The 19,163-nt window shown below is 54.6% G+C and overlaps 2 protein-coding genes across 2 annotated transcripts in view; one reads left to right on the top strand and one right to left on the bottom strand.

The window, feature by feature from the left end:
* The window catches only part of PCBD1 (pterin-4 alpha-carbinolamine dehydratase 1), a 468,321-nt gene that overhangs the window by 271,167 nt on the left and 177,991 nt on the right, over nucleotides 1-19,163 (bottom strand). The gene's annotated exons all lie outside the window — the stretch shown is intronic.
* SLC29A3 (solute carrier family 29 member 3) lies at nucleotides 3,868-13,083 on the top strand. The gene is made up of 6 exons (XM_051618075.1): nucleotides 3,868-3,888; nucleotides 4,628-4,888; nucleotides 8,075-8,157; nucleotides 8,750-8,976; nucleotides 9,912-10,074; nucleotides 10,711-13,083. Exons 2-6 carry the CDS (start codon nucleotides 4,640-4,642, stop codon nucleotides 11,378-11,380), a joined length of 1,392 nt encoding a protein of 463 aa, XP_051474035.1. The 5' UTR covers nucleotides 3,868-3,888; nucleotides 4,628-4,639; the 3' UTR covers nucleotides 11,381-13,083.

The following is a 19,163-nucleotide window of genomic DNA, read 5'->3' as shown; positions in this document are numbered from 1 at the left end:
CAGGCACCTTTTGGACTCACCCGTCTTCCCGAGGGCTCAGATCTTTGGATAGCTTTGACCAGCTGGTGCCTCCTTTCCTCTGATGTTCTGCTATTGAAATACCCACCTGGCTCACCCTCCTTAAAATCGAGCTGGCCCAGAGCTCCTCTGCAGTTGACATCTTGAATTGAGTCCCCATGACAGGTCCAGGAGTGACTGGTGTGCCATCACTAAGGGTTTATTCTGCCAGAGAGAGGACACCTGGGAGCACAGCCCACACCAGGGGCTCCTGACTTTTCCAGTGCATGTTTAGAACATTTCCTTTGGGCCAGTCTGGCTGGATTTTACAGCTGACTTACCATGAGCCTACAGGAACAAACTGCATCAAGGGGTGGGAGGAGCTTCTCCCCGAGTCCTCGTTAACAAATCTTAATCTCTTAACCATTACCTGCATGCCCTCTGCTCTACCTCCAGCAGGAGGGTGAGTAGCACCATGGGGTGTCCAGTAATCCTTTGGGATAACCATGAAGCTCTGCTGTGCTTTCAAACCAAGCTTGATCTAGTTTTAGGGTTGGGGTGAAAGGGAAACAGCCCCAACCCTGCTTTGAAGCTTTAGGGGTGCCCCTAAAAACCTGCCCAGAGCAGAGGTGGGGTTGGGGGGGCTGTGTTGTGAAGGGTCTGACCCCCCAGGGGCTGTCACTGCTCCAGTTAAGTGTGGACTGGCTCTTGTTTACCCTGCTTGGCTGTCACGGACCCTTCTGCTGACGTGATCCAAGGCTCTTCTCCACCAGTGGGTTTCTTGACATGATAGATGGCAGCAGGTCAGAAACATCAGGCAAATCCCTCCCAGTTGATGGATTACTGACTCGAGCAGGCCGTGCCATCTCCTCGGGTGCTTTGCCAGCCTGGCACGTCAACGCAGATGAGGATCCCAAGGGGAAACCTCTGGAGAGAAACTCCTCTGAAGCTTTTCCATCTCAGCGTGTCGCCGGCGGGTCTGGCGTGTGCTTCTGCTTGCTTGCTTGCAAAAGAAGGGGGAGAGGGGGGAAAAAACACTGGAGCGTGCATGTGTCTTGGGTTATTTTGACATCTGGGTGTCCAAAGCCATCTGATCCCACTCTCCTTGAAGGCTTGGAGAGGCTGGAGGTGGGTGTTGGCTGGCTCTGGCTCCCAGGCAGTGGCCAGCTCTGCATGCACTGGTGCTGCTGGGAGGTTGGGGTGTCTGGGTCCCTCTGCCTTTGTCCCACAGATATTTTTTCCCCACATGGGCAAAAATCCAGACAAGAGCATCTCGAGGACCTTCTGCAAGAAGTGGAGGCTGTTTTGCTTTGATGAAGAAAGGCTGGGATGCAGCCTTCCTGGAGGAAGGAGTGAGGGAGAGACCCAGGTTGTTGCTAGTTGCCTTGGATGTTGGAGATGGGGAAGGTGAAAGGCAACCAGGTGGCAACAGGGAACATGAGGTGTAAAATGCCACTGACTGCCCACCCAAGAGCAAACAAATTGGCAAGGTGTGGCTGGTGGTAGCAGGGCTTCAGAAAAGCTGGAGCCCCCTGTACCAAGGGGCCAAACCCATCTTTGGGGAAGGAAAAAAGGAAAGGAAAATGGGGGTGAGGAAGAAGGGTCATGGTGGCTTCCTTCACAGCCCTGTAGTGGCCTCCAGGGGAGCATGAAAGTGTAGTTTGGAGAAAATCTGGGACTTAAGAGTGGATTTCTTCCTAAAAAGGCACTGGGGGAACTGAAGGGAGAAAGGTATGGGAGGCAATTGTTTCCCTCTACCCCACTCTGGTGAGACACCCTCCCCTGCAGGGCTGTGTCCAGTTTTGGAGCCCCTAGCACAGGAAGGACAGGGAGGTGTCGGGAGAGAACCTAGAGGAGGCCACAGAGATGATCCAGGGGCTGGAGCAGCTCTGCTCTGGAGACAGCCTGAGAGAGTTGGGGTGTTCAGCCTGGAGAAGGCTCCAGGGAGACCTGAGAGCACCTTCCAGTGCCTGAAGGGGCTCCAGGAAAGCTGGGGAGGGGCTTGGGACAAGGGCAGGGAGGGAGAGGAGAAGGGGAGATGGATGAAAACTGGAAGAGAAGAGATTTACATTGGACATTAGGAAGAAATTCTTCCCTGTGAGGGTGGTGAGACCCTGGCCCAGGTTGCCCAGGGAAGCTGTGGCTGCCCCATCCCTGGCAGTGTTGAAGGGCAGGTTGGATGGGGCTTGGAGCAGCCTGGGCTGGTGGGAGGTGTCCCTGTCCGTGCAGGGGGGTCGGGATTAGATGATCTTGAAGGTCCAACCCAAACCAGTCTGTGATTCTATGGTTTCAAGTGACAGTGCTTAAAAATCTCACCACACCTACTCAAGGAGTAAGGGGCTTTTCCTGAGCAGGGGTCCCTCTAACCTATAGGTGGGTATTTTTTTGGTGCTAATAGGAGGTATGTTAATGACATGTTAATAAGGTGAATGCTATTCCTCAGTGTTTCCTACCTAGTGCTCAAAACTATCACCAAGATAGGTGGTGGGGAGTGCTCTTTTCCACCCTTATCATCTGTTTTCCAGGCCTGTCTCAAGGACAGGCTGTTGATCACGTAGGACCTGTTGGGTTTTTTTTCTCAGATTGGAATGTGTTTTTCTCCAATTGTTGCTGTCTGACTGTTAGACAAGCTCTGTTTTCATTCTACTTGTCTCTTCTCTTCCACGTGATGTTGTGGGTTTTTCCCCCCCTCCCCACACCTTAACTTTTTAAATTAACAGCTGATATCAGTGGGAGGTGGCCCCTGTCCATGGCAGAAAGGGTTGATCTTTAGGGTCCTTTTCCACCTCAAACCACCCTGTGATACAGGAGGAGCTGGTGTCTTGGCTCTGGGGAGGGGGGGAAAAGGAGGGGGGGAAAAGGAGGGGGGGAAAAGGAGGGGGAAAAGGAGGAGTGAAGTGGGGTAAAAGGAGGGGGAAAGGGGGAAAACGGACAGGGGAAAAGGAGGAGGAAAAGGAGGGGGAAAGGGAGGGGTGAAGTGGGGGAAAAGGAGGGGAAAAGGAGAGGGAAAGGGGGGGAAGGAGGGGGGGGAAGGAGGGGGAAAAGCAGGGGGAAAAGGAGGGGGGAAAGGGGAAAGGGAGGGGTGAAGTGGGGGAAAAGGAGGGGAAAAAGGAGGGGGAGAAAAGGAGGCGGGAAAGGGGGAAAAAGGAGGGGGTAAAGGGGGGGTAAAGGAGAGGAAAAGGAGGGGGAAAAGGAGGGGGAAAAGGGGGGAAAAGGAGGGGGAAAAGGGGAAAAAGGAGGAGGAAAAGGAGGGGGAAAGGGAGGGGGGGAAAGGGGGAAAAGGAGGGGGAAAAGGGGAAAGGGAGGGGTGAAGTGGGGGAAAAGGAGGGGAAAAAGGAGGGGGAGAAAAGGAGGTGGGAAAGGGGGAAAAAGGAGGGGGTAAAGGGGGGAGAAAGGAGGGGAAAAGGGGGGAAAAGGAGGGGGGAAGGGAGGAAAAGGAGGGGGAAAAGGAGAAGGAAAGGGGGAAAAGAAGGGGGAAAAGGGGGGAAAAGGAGGGGGGAAGGGAGGAAAAGGAGGGGGAAAAGGAGAAGGAAAGGGGGAAAAGAAGGGGGAAAAGGGGGGAAAAGGAGGGGGAAAAGGAGAAGGAAAGGGGGAAAAGAAGGGGGAAAAGGGGGGAAGAGGAGGGGGAAAAGGGGGGAAGAGGAGGGGGGAAAGGGGAAAAAGGAGGAGGGAAAAGGGGAGAAAGGAGAGGGAAAGGGGGGAAAAGGAGAGGAAAAGGATTGAAAAGAAGGAGGAAGGGGGGGAAAGAAGGAGGAAAGGCGGGAAAAGGAGGGGAGAAAGGGGGGTGAGAGGGGGAGAAGCGAGGGGGCAAGGGGCAGCAGCGTTGGCAGGAGGCGGGGCCGGGGCCACCCCCGTCGGGGCGGGCCGGGGCGGGCGGAGGCGGCGGGGCCGGTGAGTCGCTCGGCGGGGTTTCGTGGGGGGGGGGGGGGGGGGTGGGATGCAGGCAGGGCTGGGTGGGGGGGTTGTGCGGCTGGATGTACGGAGAGAGAGAGATGCCTGGAGGACTGCCGCGTTTCCCCAGCCCCTGCTCTGACACGGAAAGCTTTTTTTCCCCCCCCCCGCCAATAAATCCCGGATTTCCGGCATCGCCCGGGCCCGTCCCCTCGGGGCTGGAGCCGCTGGCGCCTTGTTTTGCAAAACAACCAGTGTCCAAGCTTCTGTTTTTTTTTTCCCCCCAAGCCTCACCGGTGTGGTGCAGGTTTCTGAACCTTTGTTTTGGGTTTTTGTTTGTTTGTTTTGTTTTTTTGGTCGTTCCCTGCTCATTTGCCGGCCGGTTTTGCAGAGCCCCCCTTGGCGGGTGGGTGCGTTATTTTGCAAGGCTCCTGCAAACCTCTTCCCTGCTCTTTGCAGCCGTTTCACAGAGACAAGATGCTCGTTTTTGGTGTCGATGGGGTGTTTTTTTTTTTTTGTTGGCGTTGAACGCGTTGCCTGCTTTTGCAAAGCCGAACGGGCGGGTTCATGATTCACGGTGAATGGAAACACGGGTGCTCCCCATCTCCAACCCTGTTCAGCTCACTCATCCAGCACTTTTCTGGCCAAAAGAGCACCGAGCTGCACCCACCAACTTGTGGGAGCAACGCTTCGCAGCCTCCAGGTGCTAAGATCATTTGGGGGGGGTGGTTTTTTGCAGCCTACCAGCACCATGCACCCGGCCAACAGGAGCTTCCCCCAGGACCAGGAGCCTCTGATCGAGGAGCCCTCTTTGAACAGACCCGGCCAGCAAAAGCCCGGCGACCACTTCCATGGGGCCTACGTGATTTTTTTCCTCCTGGGCGTCGGGTCCTTGCTACCCTGGAATTTTTTCATCACGGCGAAGCATTATTGGGTGTACAAGCTGCAGAACTGCTCGGACCGGGCAGGGCCGGCGGGGCAAGGGGAGGCTGAGCTGCGGGTGAGTCGCTGCTTTCGAGGCAGAACAACAGCCCCCCCCCAAAAAAAAAAAAAAGCTGAATTCCTTCCTAACTTGCTCTTTTCCCCTTCCGCTTCCCCAAAAAGGTGGCTGGGGTTTTGCCTTGCTGCAAAGCTGGAGTAAGTGTAGGCAGAGAAGTGCTTCAAGCTGCCAAGTGTCACGCTGGGCTCTGACTTTGACCTGTGTTGGAGGTGCTAGGGTTGAAGGGGAGTTAAAAAACCCCTACCCATAAGCAAGGCTGCCCTTTCATAGGATGGTTTCTCCAGTAAAAAAACAAAATCTCTTGGTGGTTTATTTTTTTCCCCTCTTTGTCCTTCACGCTTGGTGAGCCCTGAGCCTCCTGGGGCTCTTGTGCTCCTGCCAACCATGCTCGGCCACAACTCCCTGTGGGGTGGGAGAGAAATTTACCCTGAACTTGTGGCTCTCTGGCCAGGACACCGACCACGGTTTAGGCATGGAGGTGCAGCCCAGGAGCAGTTGTGTCAAGCCCCTCAGCTGCTTTCCTCCTTTTCCTTCAGGATCTGGCAGGTGTGACCGGAGTGTCCCCTTGCAGCAAGAAACATCTGCCCTTTGGCGCGTGGGATGAGGAGCTTGTCGTGGGGGGGTTGAGGAGCTGGCCTTGGAGGATCTTTCCCTCCCTGAAGAGCTGCCTTCCTCTCACTCCTCATGCCGTGGCTGTGTTTTTTACTCTGTCCCCCCTGATGAGGCAGGGCCGTTCCTTTGTGGCTGGAGGAAAGCGTCACCGGGCTGCGTCCCCATCCTCTTCCTCTTGCCCGGCTTGTTTGAGTGGTGTGAGCACATTTTATCTTTAGATCAACACAGAGGCAGGTGTGACGCCCACGTTCTCACTCGCTGGGATTTCTCACGCCAGTGTGGCTGTGGGAAGTTGAAGAGCTGTGAAGCCAGCTGTGCTTTTGGCGGGGATGAAGCAGAGGATCGTGGATGGTGCTTGTACCAGGATGCCACCCTGTGGTATGATGTCCTCCCGTGTTCCCTGCATCCCACCCGCTCCTCATGGCTTCCAAGTCTGGCTTAGCCAAGAGAATTCTTGAAAAAGCTGGTTTTAGTTAGAGCAAGGATCACTAGATGTTGTCATCTTGTCTCTGGGGAGACCTTATAGTGACCTTCCAGTACCTGAAGGGGGAGGCACTTTTTAGAAGGGCAGATAGTGATGGGATGAGGGGAAGTGGCTTTAAACTGGAAGAGGGAAGGTTTAGATGAGACATCAGGAAGAAATTCTTCGCTGTGAGGGTGGTGAGACCCTGGAACAGGCTGCCTAGAGCAGCTGTGGCTGCCCCATCCCTGGCAGTGTTGAAGGGCAGGTTGGATGGAGCTTGGAGCAACCTGGGCTGGTGGGAGGTGTCCCTGCCCCTGCAGAGGGGTTGGAACTGGATGATCTTTGAGGTCCTTTCCAACCCAAGCCAGTCTGGGATTCTTTTCTAGCATTTTCTAGGATTCTAGCATTGCTTTTCCAGCCTAGCAGGAGCCCAGCTGCCAGATCCAGGCTGAAACAGAGTAAAGACTACTTTGCAAAAGCACCTGGGCAGTGTTGGCTGACACCAGTGACTCATTTGTCACTGTGATGCTTTGTTCTAGTTTAGGGTTTCTTTTAAGGTGCCACGTGTGCATTCTGCATCACAGCAGCATGTTTGAAGATGCTGTAGTTGAATGCTGGGTCAAACATCTCCATTACACACCTCGGCCCTGTGGTTTGCTTTGTGGATTATTATTGTTTATTATTAGCCAGGCAAGGGGTGAGAGTCTTTTGGCGTTTCTCCTTTTAAACTGTGTTGGCTGGACAAGGAAGCTCAGCAGAAAGGGAGAGGAGCTAGGAATATCTTGCAGAGCCAAAGGTTTGCCCTGGAAATGTACCTGTGATGGGTGGGAATGGGAGAAAAGTGATCATTTGAGCTGGATGTACACCCAACGAGCAGGAGCCAAGAGGTGGGATGAACCTGGAGGCTGATGTTTGCCATGGCTCTGGGCATGGATTAAATTTGCCACCTGCCCTTCTGCTGCTGCTTTAAAAACGTGGGGTGAGGGCTTTCATTTTTCACAGATACTACAGCAATTGAAACCTTGGCTTTTCTTTTCCAGCAGGTCTTGGCTGTGGCTAAGGCAGAGTAAAATTTCCCAGTGCTCCTCAGTTTCTTAGGCACTTCCCTTCTTCTTTTCCCACTGTGGGTGTAAGCTCATTTGCTGGGAATATTGAATGAATATTTCCTCAGGGTGCTTGGAATGCAGCATCTCTTCTGGATTACTTCAAGTACACCTCTGCTTGGTGGGAAGGGTTGCAAAGTCTTTTGGGGAGGGGAAAAAGAAAATTCACTTGGAAGTACTTGAAGTGTCCCAGAGTTGGTTTGGTGGCTTGTTTTAAGTCGGTTGATAAATAAGTCTTTGTTTGATCAGCAAACTTTTCATTTTGCTTTGTCTTTCCTCCATTAGTTCATTTTATGGCTGTAGAGCTTTAAGCCTCCTGCTCTGCAAAGTGTCTCCATCTACATGGACCCTCCAGGAGTGATGATTAGATTTCCTGTCACTTACACTAAAGCTCCTGATAGGGAAGAAGAAATGAACGTGGTTGTAAACCGACTAAAAAACTGTGATGCTGCAAAGAAAAAGAATCAATGATGTGCAGAGAAATTGTGCTCAGCTCTGCCTCTGCCTTGCTTGGCTGGTGTGTGAGTCCCCAGAGTAAATGTGTGTTCAGCCTCAGCAGGGATTCTCAACGAGTTTCAGGAGAGCAGAGAGAGGGAAACCAGGAGGGAAAATAATGTCCCGGTGTCCCCGCTCGGGCTGCGTTTGCTCAGGCACGTTCTCACACGTGGAAGGGGGATGCACAGGTTGGGCTCTTGAGGTAGTTTAGCTGGGAAGACTGATGCTTGTGTGTCCTGGTCTAGAAAAACCAGCCCTCTCGGAGCTCAAGTAGGGTTTTCACTTCTTGCATCCCTAACTTCCTGAGCTGTCCCAGGGCTGCTGCAGGATGAGGCAGCCCTGGGGCCTGTTCCTGCTGCCTGTTGTGCAACAGGTGCTACAATGCAACGGGGTGGACACCAACAGCATAACTCCCTGGGGGTGCCGTGTAGGTGCTGTATTTAGGACCTGAAATCTCTGTGTTGCTCCCCTCCAACCTTTTTTCTCTTCCTTGTGTTTTTTTTCCCCTGGCAGGACTTCTTTGAGAGTTACGTCTCCATCGCTTCGACTGTGCCCTCGGTGCTGTGCCTGATTGGAAACTTCCTGCTTGTCAACAGGTAAGTCCTGCTCCCTTCCCAGATCTCCCCAGATTTTCCTGCATCTCTCCTGCCTTTCTGAGCCACAGCTTCAGCCACAGTTCCCAGCTCAGCCTCCTCTTCCTCTGGGGAGAAGCCATCACAAGCACAGCCACCCTGGGGTTGATATCTAAAGGCTTCTGAGAATAATCATTATTTCTCCCCCCACCTTTCTTTATTTTCCTTGATCATTCTCACAGCAGAGGAGCTGGTGTCGAGGTGGAGGTTGGTCTCTTCTCCCAGGTTACAAGTGGTGGAACAAGAGGAGAAGGCCTCGAGTTCCAGGGGAGGTTTAGATGGGGTATTAGGAAGGATTTCTTCCCCAGAAGGTTGTCAGGCCCTGGCACAGGCTGCCCAGGTGGAATCATCAAGGTGGAATCATCAACCCTGAAGGGGTTTAAAAGCCATGTAGATGTGGTGCTGAGGGACATGGTTTAGTGGTGAACTTGCCAGTGCTGGCTTAACAGTTGGACCTGATGACCTGACAGGTCTTTTTCCAGCCAGAACGATTCAGTGATTCTGCTTCTCAGTGGCAGTTTTCAGTGCAGGAGTCTCTCCATCCCCGTGTCCCCAGGGTGCCCGCCAGCGTCCGGATCCTCACCTCCCTCTTTCTCATGCTGGCTGTCTTCCTGGTGATCACAATGCTGGTGAAGGTCGACACCTCCACCTGGACCACCCCCTTCTTTGCCCTCACCATGGGCTGCGTGGTGGTTGTCAGCAGCGCCTCGACCATCTTCACCAGCAGCATCTTCGGGCTGAGCAGCCGCTTCCCCATGAGGAACCTGCAGGCTCTCATCTCGGGTTGGTGTCCCTCAGCCACTCTTTCCTGGTGGGATCGTGCCCTTGGGGTGTTCTCTGGGGTATGAGGCGGGGGGGGGGTGGTTTCCTTTCCCTCCTGCATCTTGCCTTTCGTGGTGTGGGGTTTTGTTTTAGAAACTTGACTTTGCCTTGGAGAGAAAGGGAAGTGGCTGAAGGAGAAGCGTGGTCAGTCACATGAGCTGGTGCTCTCGTTTCTGTAAACACCCAAGTGCTGAGGGGCTCAGCAGAGAGGAGGAGAGTGGTGGTCCTTCCCCATCCCTGCCCAGGGGACAAGCACCCCGCAGAACAGCTCCACCCAGCATGGGAGCTTGACCTGGTCATTTGTCCTGTGCAGAGAGAAGGGGAGGAAGGAGCTACGTCCCTCTGTTTGCAGCTGGAGGAACCTTCAACTTTGCATTGTCTCCTCCTTTCTCTTCAGCGTTTCCACGAGGGATGAGGGGTGACTTGGGAGAGTGATGAGCTCCCTGCAGGGCTAGTCACGTTGCTGTGGAATGGCTGACAAACAGAGAGGGGAAGGGGGGAGAAAAACCGAGATGGAGAAGGGATTCCCAAGTGTTTCATGGGTTTAGCCTGGTGGGGGAGATCAAGGTGTCCCCAAGATGATGTTGCTGGTGGCTTGAATTCCCGTCTGGGGCCGTGCAGAAGAGAGGTGGTTGTGTGGAAATGGAGATGGGATGGGTCCTGAGCTTGGTTTGGGGACCAGCGTGCGGGGCAAGGGGTTGAGATGCCTCCCTTGGGGGGGCTGTGCACACCAGCTGTGGATGAGAGGACACTGCTGGTTCTGGGTTCTCCCTCTGCCTCCAAGAGGAACCATCCTCACGGGAGGTGCTGTGGGTCACTCTCTGCCACCTCAAGGTCTCCCACTTTCTCCGGGCTGGCTCGGCCCCAGGCACTGAGCTCTCCTGTCCCCCACACAGGCCAGGCCATGGGTGGCACCATCAGTGCTGTTGCCTCCCTGATAGACCTGGCAGCAGCGGCCGATGTCACCGACAGCGCCCTGGCCTATTTCCTCACCGCTGACATCTTCATCGTCGTCTGCATCATGGTCTACCTCCTTCTTCCCAGGCTGGAGTACTCCAGGTGTGTGCCTCAGCCTGCTGCAGGCATCCCACCGGTGTGGGATGGGAGGGTTTGCTGCTGGTCGTGCCCAGGGGGGACCCACGAGATGCTTGCTGTCCCTGCCCTGCCATCCCACCCCTGTGCTCTCCAGCTCTGGGGCTGGGCCACCACCAGCCATGCTCCCCCATCTGACTGAAATGGGACACCTGCCCCAGCCTATGTTGACTTTCTGGCAAGTGTTCATGGGGAGAGAGAGAGGTGCTGACCTTGGGGCTTGCAAAAAAAATGTGGGAAGTCAGTGGAGAAGCATTACCTGGAAGCAGCCAGCCAGGTGGGTCCCTGTGGGATGTCCACGTCTGTAGCTTTGTGCACAGACACGTGCGTGACACACTGGGTCATGTTGGTGCTTGCAACCTCCTAAACCAGGTGCTCCCCCAAGTGCTGTGTGTGCAGTGGGTCCTCCCTGTGAACTGACCAGGGTGTAAAGAGGACCCCGCTGTGGGCAAGAGGGTCCCTGAGGGTCACCTCTCCATACAAGGCAGGAGCTGGAGGTCTGATGGGGTTGCTGCAACCACCTTTGCTGGGTCCAGCAACATCCCATCACCCACTTCTCTCCAGACCTCAGCTGATCATGTCCCTCCTTCTCTTTTTTTCCAGGTTTTACTTGAGCAGCCAGAAGGAGAGCCCATCTCTGGCCACCGTGCCACCTGACAGCTCTGCGGAGGACGAGGCAGAGCCAGGAGACAGCACAGATCCCTCCTTCCTCCCAAAAAGCACCAGCATCCCCCCTCTCCGCCCCATCCTGCAGAAGACTGCCCTCCTCGGCTTCTGCCTCTTCTACGTCTTCTTCATCTCCATCATCATCTTCCCTTCTCTCTCCTCCAACATTGAGTCAGTCAGCAAGTCCTCAGGAAGCCCGTGGAGCACCAAGTACTTTGCACCTCTCACCAGTTTCCTCCTCTATAACTTTGCTGACTGGTGCGGGAGGCAAGCGACTGCCTGGATCCAGGTGCCCGGCCCCAAGAGCAAGCTGCTGCCCATCCTCGTCCTCCTCAGGACCATCTTCCTCCCCCTCTTCATCCTCAGCAACTACCAACCCCGGGCTCACCTTCAGATGGTGGCCTTCAACCGAGACGTCTACCCGGTGGTCTTCACCACCCTGCTGGGGCTGAGCAATGGCTACCTGGGGACACTGGTCATGGTCTATGGCCCCAAGATTGTGCCAAAGGAGCTGGCTGAGGCAGCAGGGGTGGTGATGACATTTTACCTCATGCTGGGCTTGGCAGTGGGGTCTGCTTGCTCCGTTCTCATTGTCCACCTTGTTTAGAGGAGCAGCCGGGGGGGGAAGATGCCCTCAGTTTACTGTGCTGGGTATTTAGGGGTTGTTTTTCCCCCCCCCCAAAAAAAAAGCCAGGCACGCTGTGGTTTTGGGGCAAGCTGCCTGCCTTGTGGGGTGTGGGGGGAGGGAGTTATATCCGAAGGGAAAGTCCTCCTTCTGGGAAGGGGTGTCCCCTGTGCTTGGCAGGTCCTGATGGACCTTTGTCACTCGCCGGCTGGACCGGAGCTAAGGGACCAAGAAAGAAAGCCAAGTCCTCCCCAGGGAGCTCAGGGAAGCACCAGGAAAGGTGTCCCTCACTCCAGTGCCAGAGGGCACGGGTGGCTTGCTGGTGTCACCACACTGGTTTGAAAAGGAAACTGGGGCTTTTGATGGCACCTTGGGGTCTGCTCCCTCGGCGTTAGGAGTTGTAGTGTTTTGGTGGTCTCAGGAAGGGACCCCTCCTGCCTCAAGCTGTGCTGGTGACATGGAGCTCAAGGGGGATTTGAGCCCTGGAGCACCTTCCTGCAAGGTTCAGGAGGTGACAGGAGCCGTGCCAGGGAGCAGGGCACTGGTTTTGGGGGGGATTTCATACATTCATGCCACTAAAAAGGGAAACTTCTCCACTTGGACCTCTGCTCGTTTTCATGTTTCCGAAGAGGAGTGAAGGGGGGGGTATCATCCAGCCCCCAGCACGGTGCTGCTAGTGCCAGAGCTATGTGTTGTGGCCAACCTGAGAGCATTTTGCCCTTCTGTGACCATGGTGTGATGGTTGTGGACACCAACTTACCTGTCTGCTGCTGAACCTCGGGGAGAGCAAAACGCTCAGAGGTCCTAACCTGAGGTGCCTTCAATCTGGGTTGAGAAAGAGGCCTCTCAGAGCCAGGGAGAGGTATCAGAGAGGCTCTGGTGGGATGTTCACAGCAGAAGGCTCATTCATTTAGGGTAGACAGGCAGCATATGGTCTCCAGATGCTCTCAGAGGGGTGAGCTGCTGCGCCACCCAAAGAGATGGGCCACCCAAAAGGGACCAGCTTTAAAAGTCACTTCAAACTTCCAGATGCAAGTGCCATTCTCGTATTTATCTACACAAATTGGGTGGATTTCTGGCCTCAGGAGGGGTGACCCGGCAAGCGAGGATGCAATGGCATCACTTGGCATTGCAGCTGCTGCCTCAGGGATGCCATCTGGAGAAAAAAAAATCCTTTAAGACTGGGTCATTAGTGGGTCCTTTATTGGTGGGATGCCCTCCTGACATCTCCTGCTTGGCTGAGCAGCAGGGAAGCTGCTGCTCTGGGTTGCCAGGAGGTCTCCTTGCTGCTCTGGATGTGGTGGGGAGGACACAGGGCTGGTGTCCTGGCTTTCCTGGCTTTTTCCACCCTGGCTTTGCTGGGGGGGGAGGTCACCAGAGGGTGTTGCCATGGGGTGACACGTGGGCTTGGTGGGCCTTCTTTGCTTCTACAAACCCTTCCCAGTGTCCCGTTTGGGCTCGTTGGCAAGACACACACAGTTGGGCTTTATGGCTGATTTTTATTTAGACATAAAATCCAGGCATGAGGGAGGAGCTCTGAATCCTGTTCCTCAGGTAGGTTTGTAGCCCTTCAGCCCCTGATGCTTGGCCAGGGAACCACTTTGGCCAGCGTTGGCCCAGGTGAAGGTCCACCTCATCTTGAAGGTGCTGGAGGGCTAATAAAGTTAATTCTTGATCCTGTGCAACCCTTGGAGTCTGGAGTGGTTTCTCTTGGGGATGCTTTGGTGCCTGCAGCCCGAGCTGGTGTTTTTCCCTCTGCTCATTCTTCTTCCCCAGCTTGGATTTTAAACTTGGAGAAATCACTGACAAGGACCTGGTTAAGGAAAGAATTGCTTGGAGAGCCCTGTTATTCTAATTGAACACCTCCAAGTGACCTGCAGGTGGGTGGTGGAGAGCATACCTACTGCATCTGCTGGGGGAAACGAGCAGAAAGGGGGTTTATTCTTTGTCTCTGGTGGTGTTCAGCCATGGGGAGTTAGAAAAATGAGGGGGAAAAAATCAAAACGGGCTCAAATTGGGCAAGAATGAGGTCTGGGAGTGAAGCAGGGACTGGTGGTGGGAGCGTGGCAGTACAGGGATGGATGCTGGCAAACAACCAGAGCTGGGAGCCCTGGGGTGATCCCGCTGCAAAAGGGGAGGGGGAATTTATAGGGTATTGTGTGTGGTGCCAGGGAGGTCATTCCTGCTGTGCAGTCCCCAGGCCAAGTGGCACCTGATGCTCTCTGCCTAGGTCACGTCAAGGAGCTTGAGGTATGAAACCACAGAGCGGTGAGGGAGACCAAGGCAAGAAGGAAGGAAGCTGTGTCTCAGGTGCAGTAGATGAAATGCAACCATGGCTTCTTTCTTGATGGCTTTCAAGGATGTATCTTTGGTCAGGAACGCAGGCCACTGACCCCAGGTCCCACTTTGGGAATGATGTGTGTGCTCCCTGTCCTGCACCAGCCGACGGGAATCTTGCAGGGGCCAAAACCTGCTTCAGTGCTGTTTAGCAAGGAGGTGATGGGTTTTTTTCTTCTAGGTTTCAAAGAGCTTTGCAAAGAGGGATTTTGCTCCCCAGGTCTCTGTTTGGACCTGGGACACCTGAGGTGCAGAAGAAGACTTGGAGTTGGGAGCTGAGCTGGGTCCATGGGTCCTCCTCACCTGCCCAAAACAGCATGGGCAGATTTTTCTCTCTCTTCTACCACCAAGGAAGAGCAGCAGGGCTTTCCATGTTTTCACCCTCTTTCAGCCAAGGGAAGTGGGCTGTGGGGAAGGACCACGTGCTCTCCTCAGGGCTTGGCCTCCTCCTGCCCAGCGGGTGTCAAAGGAGCGATGCAGGTGCTGGAAAATTCATGAGATTGGGCCCAGGGAGGGAAACGGAATCAAAAGATGGGCACAAAGCCCTGGGCCAAGTGGCAGAGCCAGCACTTGGGGCCAGCATTGCTGGCAAAATGACCTGGAGGATGGAAAGCCCCCATGCTGCCTTCTCAAACGGCCTCTGCTGTCAAATCCAACTGGCCGAGGGGAGATGAAAGCTGTGAGCTGGCAAGGTGGGAGGGCACAGGGCTGGTGGAGACACATCTGTTGCAGCTTCTGCTCTGACTGAGCTGATGCCCGACCTTTTTTTGTCCTCCCTCTCAGCCTGGTGGTGCCAGTTAGTCCTGCAGGCTTCAAAGCTGGAGTCTTCAAGTGTAGGTGTTCGGGGCCTTCAAGCAAACAAACATGGAAAGGAAACTTGTGATGGAGTGATGCTCGTCACCCATCAGTTGGATGTCATTTTTCCTCTTTCTCTCTGGCCTTCAAAGCCTTGTCTAGCCTGTCCCCACTTGGCCAAGTGCCCCATGGGGTTAGAAATGCTGTCACCTCTCCATCAGTGATACCAACCTTTGTATGACAGAGGTTTTGGGGCAGCTCCATTGCCCTTCGGGCAGTGGAAGCATCTTTGAAACAACCTCCTTGTTCTTCAGCATTGCCTTGGTGGTGACCAAAATGAAGCTCTGCTGCCTCCCAGCTGCTCCACTCTACATTTTTGGGGCAGGACTCATGCTTTCAGTGTTTTGCTGGGATGTATGGTGGGTCAAAAGCCCGGAGAGCTGAAGTGGGGTTGAATTTGGTGGCTTGGCTGTGGGAGCAGGGCGCGGGGTTGGTGGTACGTGGTAACCACAGCACAGAGCATCCCTGTGTGTCTGCATCCATGCCTGTCCCCAGCATCCTGATGAAGCTCCTAACGAGCTCTGGCATCCCCCATGGCCAGCGTGCATGATCTCTTTGTTAATTACCCCCCTGTGGCTGCTTCATTTGCGTGGGCAGGGTTCTGTAGGGCCCCACAGGCAACCATCACCCCACCGCGGATGAGGTGATGCTCTCCGATCCCCTGCCCCTCCAAAATGCTGCCACCTCCCCCTCTTCAGCCATAGAGAAAAGGTATTTCAGCTCTTGGCCCTTTTCTGCCTTCAGACATGCTTGTGGGCAGGGGGTTTTGAAGCTCACCAACCTCTGTGGCTTTGCAGTGAGCAACCTCCTGAGAAAGGGGCACGGGAGCCGAGGGCTTGAAATGGTGGTGGTCATCATTTGTGGTGGGAGGTCCATGGTCCCCAGCAGAGGAGCAGGGCTGGTCCTGCCCACTCCAGGGCAACAAACCAAGCTTTGGCTTTGAACCCTGGCCAGCCAGCTGCAGGCTGGCCCTGCTGCTCTTCTCCTTTCACGTGTTTGATGGAGTCATTTGTCCTATATTTACACCACGGCCAGAAACAGGTTTTAAAATGGCAGCGAAGAAAACGCCGTGGAACGGATTGTTACAAAAAAGCCCTGTTTGCCATTCTGGCAGGGCAGGGGAGGGGGGGAGAAGAAAGGGATAAAAATCACCATCCCAGGGACATGCTGTTCATCAGATCTGGGTATTTTTCCCCTTGATTTGTGTGCCCAATGTAGAGAAGAAGTCGCAGATGCATGCTGAATTCTGCAGGGAACATATGCGTGCATTTAAATCATTTCCAGCATTTACTGGTGCAATTGTAAAGCACATTATTTTCCTGCATTTGTAATGAGGCTCTAAACAGATGGTGGAGTGACTGTAGCTCCTGATTAGCCAGCCTTGTGCTCTGTTGGACGGCGCTGTGAGAACAAACTGAGCTGAGAAAGTTTCCCTCGTTCATCACGCCGTGGAAGGGGGGGGGGGATGTAGAGTATCTGGGGCTGGGCTGAGCCCAAATTCCAGCACGGCTGGAGCAGGCTGGGCTGAGCCAAGTGAGCTGGAGGGGCTGCTCCAATATCCCTACGGGGTGATGGATTTGAGGGGAGGGAAGGGTGGGTTGGAATATCCCCCCTCTCCCCAGCTCAGCTTCCAGCCCAGCGCTGCGCGGCTTCGGGTACCCAGCAGCGTGAATGGAGAGTCTGCTTTGATGAATGATTTTAATATGAAGCAGAAGGCTTTGGGGATGGAAAAAGGGGTTTTACAGCAGGAGCAGGCTCCAGGCTGGTGGCTGTAGCTGAGGAGCAAGCGTGTGTGCCCGGTGGTAGCTCTGCTCTTTGGCATCACCAGCCCGGTGAGCCCTGGGCTTGGTGAGGGGGGCGGCAGAGCTCCTGGTGAGGTGGGTCGAGCCTTCCTGGAGCTTCAACAGCAACTCCTGGCTGGCCCGTTGGATCTGCATCTCTAGCACCTTGAAAGCTCCTTGGCCTCATGTTTGACCTTAGATGGCAGCAGCAACTCTTGACAGCTGAAGTGCAAGTATCTCCATGCTGAGCCCGTGGTCCCTTGCACACATCCTCACTCCAGCTGGTCAGGAGCCTCCCTTCACTGCCCTGTGGCCACACAGAGGAGGATATATTAGGTGTTATTTGTATTTATTTCTACAGTTTTGTGTTTTCCTGGCTTACTTCCTTAAATTACCGGCGTGTGGACCCAGCCAAAGTTGGTTAAATGGGAGGCAAACTGGAAAAGCAGACCCAACACAGAAGAGGAGCAGAGTGTGGGCCTGACCAGCTCAGGTCGTGGGGCTGGAAGTTGGGTGAGCACTATAGGTGCCCTCCAGGTTCCCCCTGAGGATACTGTGGGACCAAATTAGTGTCCCCTTTGCCTGTGCAAATGCCACCTTCCCTTGTGGTTTTGTCCTGCTGCTCCTCTAGGTTTCTAGCACTGGGACACCCAAGAGCTGGCCAAGAGGGGAGGTCTTCTGCTGCCTGCCACCGTCCCTGACCCCAAAAATAGACAACCTTGGGGCATGCAGCTTGGAGACCGTGCTGCAGGGAAGCTGACACAGGGCAGGGTGGTGGCATGGGGCAGGAGAACACCTCCAGCCCAGCCTGGGGAGATCCAGAGGGATGCTGTGCGGAACCTGTGCCTGTAGATGGCACCTTCGCCTCTGCCGAGGAGGAGAGAAAAACCCAGGAGGGAAAAATTGAAACAAACCCAATCCTGGCTGGTAAGGTAGGGCTTCAAAGCTAGGAGAAAGATGCTTGGGGTGAGTGGTGGGAAGTGACTCGGCTCCCCAAGATGTCCCCTGCTCACCCCACCTGCTATTGCCCGTTGCAATCAACCCCAAAAGGGTCGCTACTCCAGGTTTACTGACATTCCCTGTCAGGAAAATACTCCAAGGGCTGTTTCCAAAGCACCTCCAGCTGCTCAGGCAGTGGGTACAAAGGCATTTTTCTTTTTTTCACCCTCGTTAACCCCTTCTGGATATAACAAGCCACCAAGGGACCCTCTGCTGGTGCTCTCAGTGTCAAGCATCCTGCCCGTTTCCACCAGGACAGCCGGGGCTACGAAAGGGAGATGATACATTTTGCTGCTTTGAGGTCAGCCAAGGGCAGAGCTTCAGGGCTCCAGCCACGTCTGGTTGTGGCAGGGCCCACATGGGGGTCCCACAAGGCTTCTTGGAGCTCACACCTTCACCTTCCTGACTCCCTGTTACCACCAGCTGGGGATGCCTGCTCTGGGGGTAGCTCAGCTGGACCCACCTGTGAACAGGAGCTGGCAGGTCCCCCTGGGAAGGGTGGCATGTAGATTGGGCATCTCTCAACCAACGTGTGCCCAGCTCCTGCCCTTCCCACCCTCTTTAATCACATTTGCTTTGCCCTCCACATGGATTATTGCCTCATAAATCCACAATTTGAAACGCAGCACTTGTGGATTTCTTAAAGGAAAAAGAAGGAACCAGCTGCCTTTTCCTGTGCTTTTCCCCTGCAGAGGGAGAAGATGTGAAGCAACCCCGTAACTTTGCTCAGATTCCTCTCCAGCCTCCTTCACTCATAAATTCCTAAACAAACAGCATGATCCTAATATTGGCCTTCAAATTCTGTGTGAAATGGACCTGGAAATTAATTTCACACCGGGAAATGTGGCTCGCCACCAGCCACGGCACAGGTGGTCGAAAAGAAAACCCCCAAACCACTGGACAAATTAATGCTGCAGCTCAGGTGAGAGGTTAGGATGGGAGAGGGGGGCAGCTGCCTCCTTGGTCCTGACCCACAGCCTGAAGTGTGCAGCTGGAAAACCATGGGCAGTGGAGGATGTCACCATCCTTCTCCAGAGGGCTGGAGCACTTCAAGGGAGCCAGGCTGGGAGAGTTGAGGTGTTCAGCCTGGAGAAGAGAAGGCTCCAGGGAGACCTTAGAGCAGCTTCCAGTGCTTGAAGGGGCTCCAGGAAAGCTGGGGAGGGGCTTGGGACAAGGGCAGGGAGGGATGGGACATGGGGGAATGGATTAAAACTGGAAGAGGGGAGATTTACATTGGACATGAGGAAGAAATTCTTCCCTGTGAGGGTGGTGAGAGCCTGGCCCAGGTTGCCCAGGGAAGCTGTGGCTGCCCCATCCCTGGCAGTGTTGAAGGGCAGGTTGGATGGGGCTTGGAGCAACCTGGGCTGGTGGGAGGTGTCCCTGCCCATGCAGGGGGTTGGAGCTGGATGGTTTTTAAGGCCCCTTCCATCCCAAACCAGCCTGTGATTCCATAAACCCTGAGGGTCCGGCTGTATGGGGTGGAGGACAAAATCACTGTCCCCTCCAGGCAGGTGAAAGGAAGGGCCGTGGGCTGCCTGTTCCTGAGCAAAAAGCTCTCCTGCTCTTCTGCCATGGGTTTGTTTGTTGAACAGGGGGTGCTAATTTAGGGGAGCAGAACGAGGGGTCCTCATGGGAGACTCCTGAGGAAAAGGAGGTGCAAAGAAGTGTCTGATGGGACAATATTGCCTGTGCTGGTGGTCAGGCAGCTGATGTCCAACACAGACCCTGGGGTCCAGAGCAGAAGGTGGTCAGTGGCAAGCTGAGATCAATCAGTCCTGTTGTCAGGCAGGGTT

Source organism: Apus apus, chromosome 4 (assembly GCF_020740795.1).
Source record: "Apus apus isolate bApuApu2 chromosome 4, bApuApu2.pri.cur, whole genome shotgun sequence".
Taxonomy (NCBI): Eukaryota; Metazoa; Chordata; class Aves; order Apodiformes; family Apodidae; genus Apus; species Apus apus.
The sequence above is the reverse complement of the archived record's forward strand: the minus strand, read 5'-3'. Positions and strand labels throughout refer to the sequence as shown.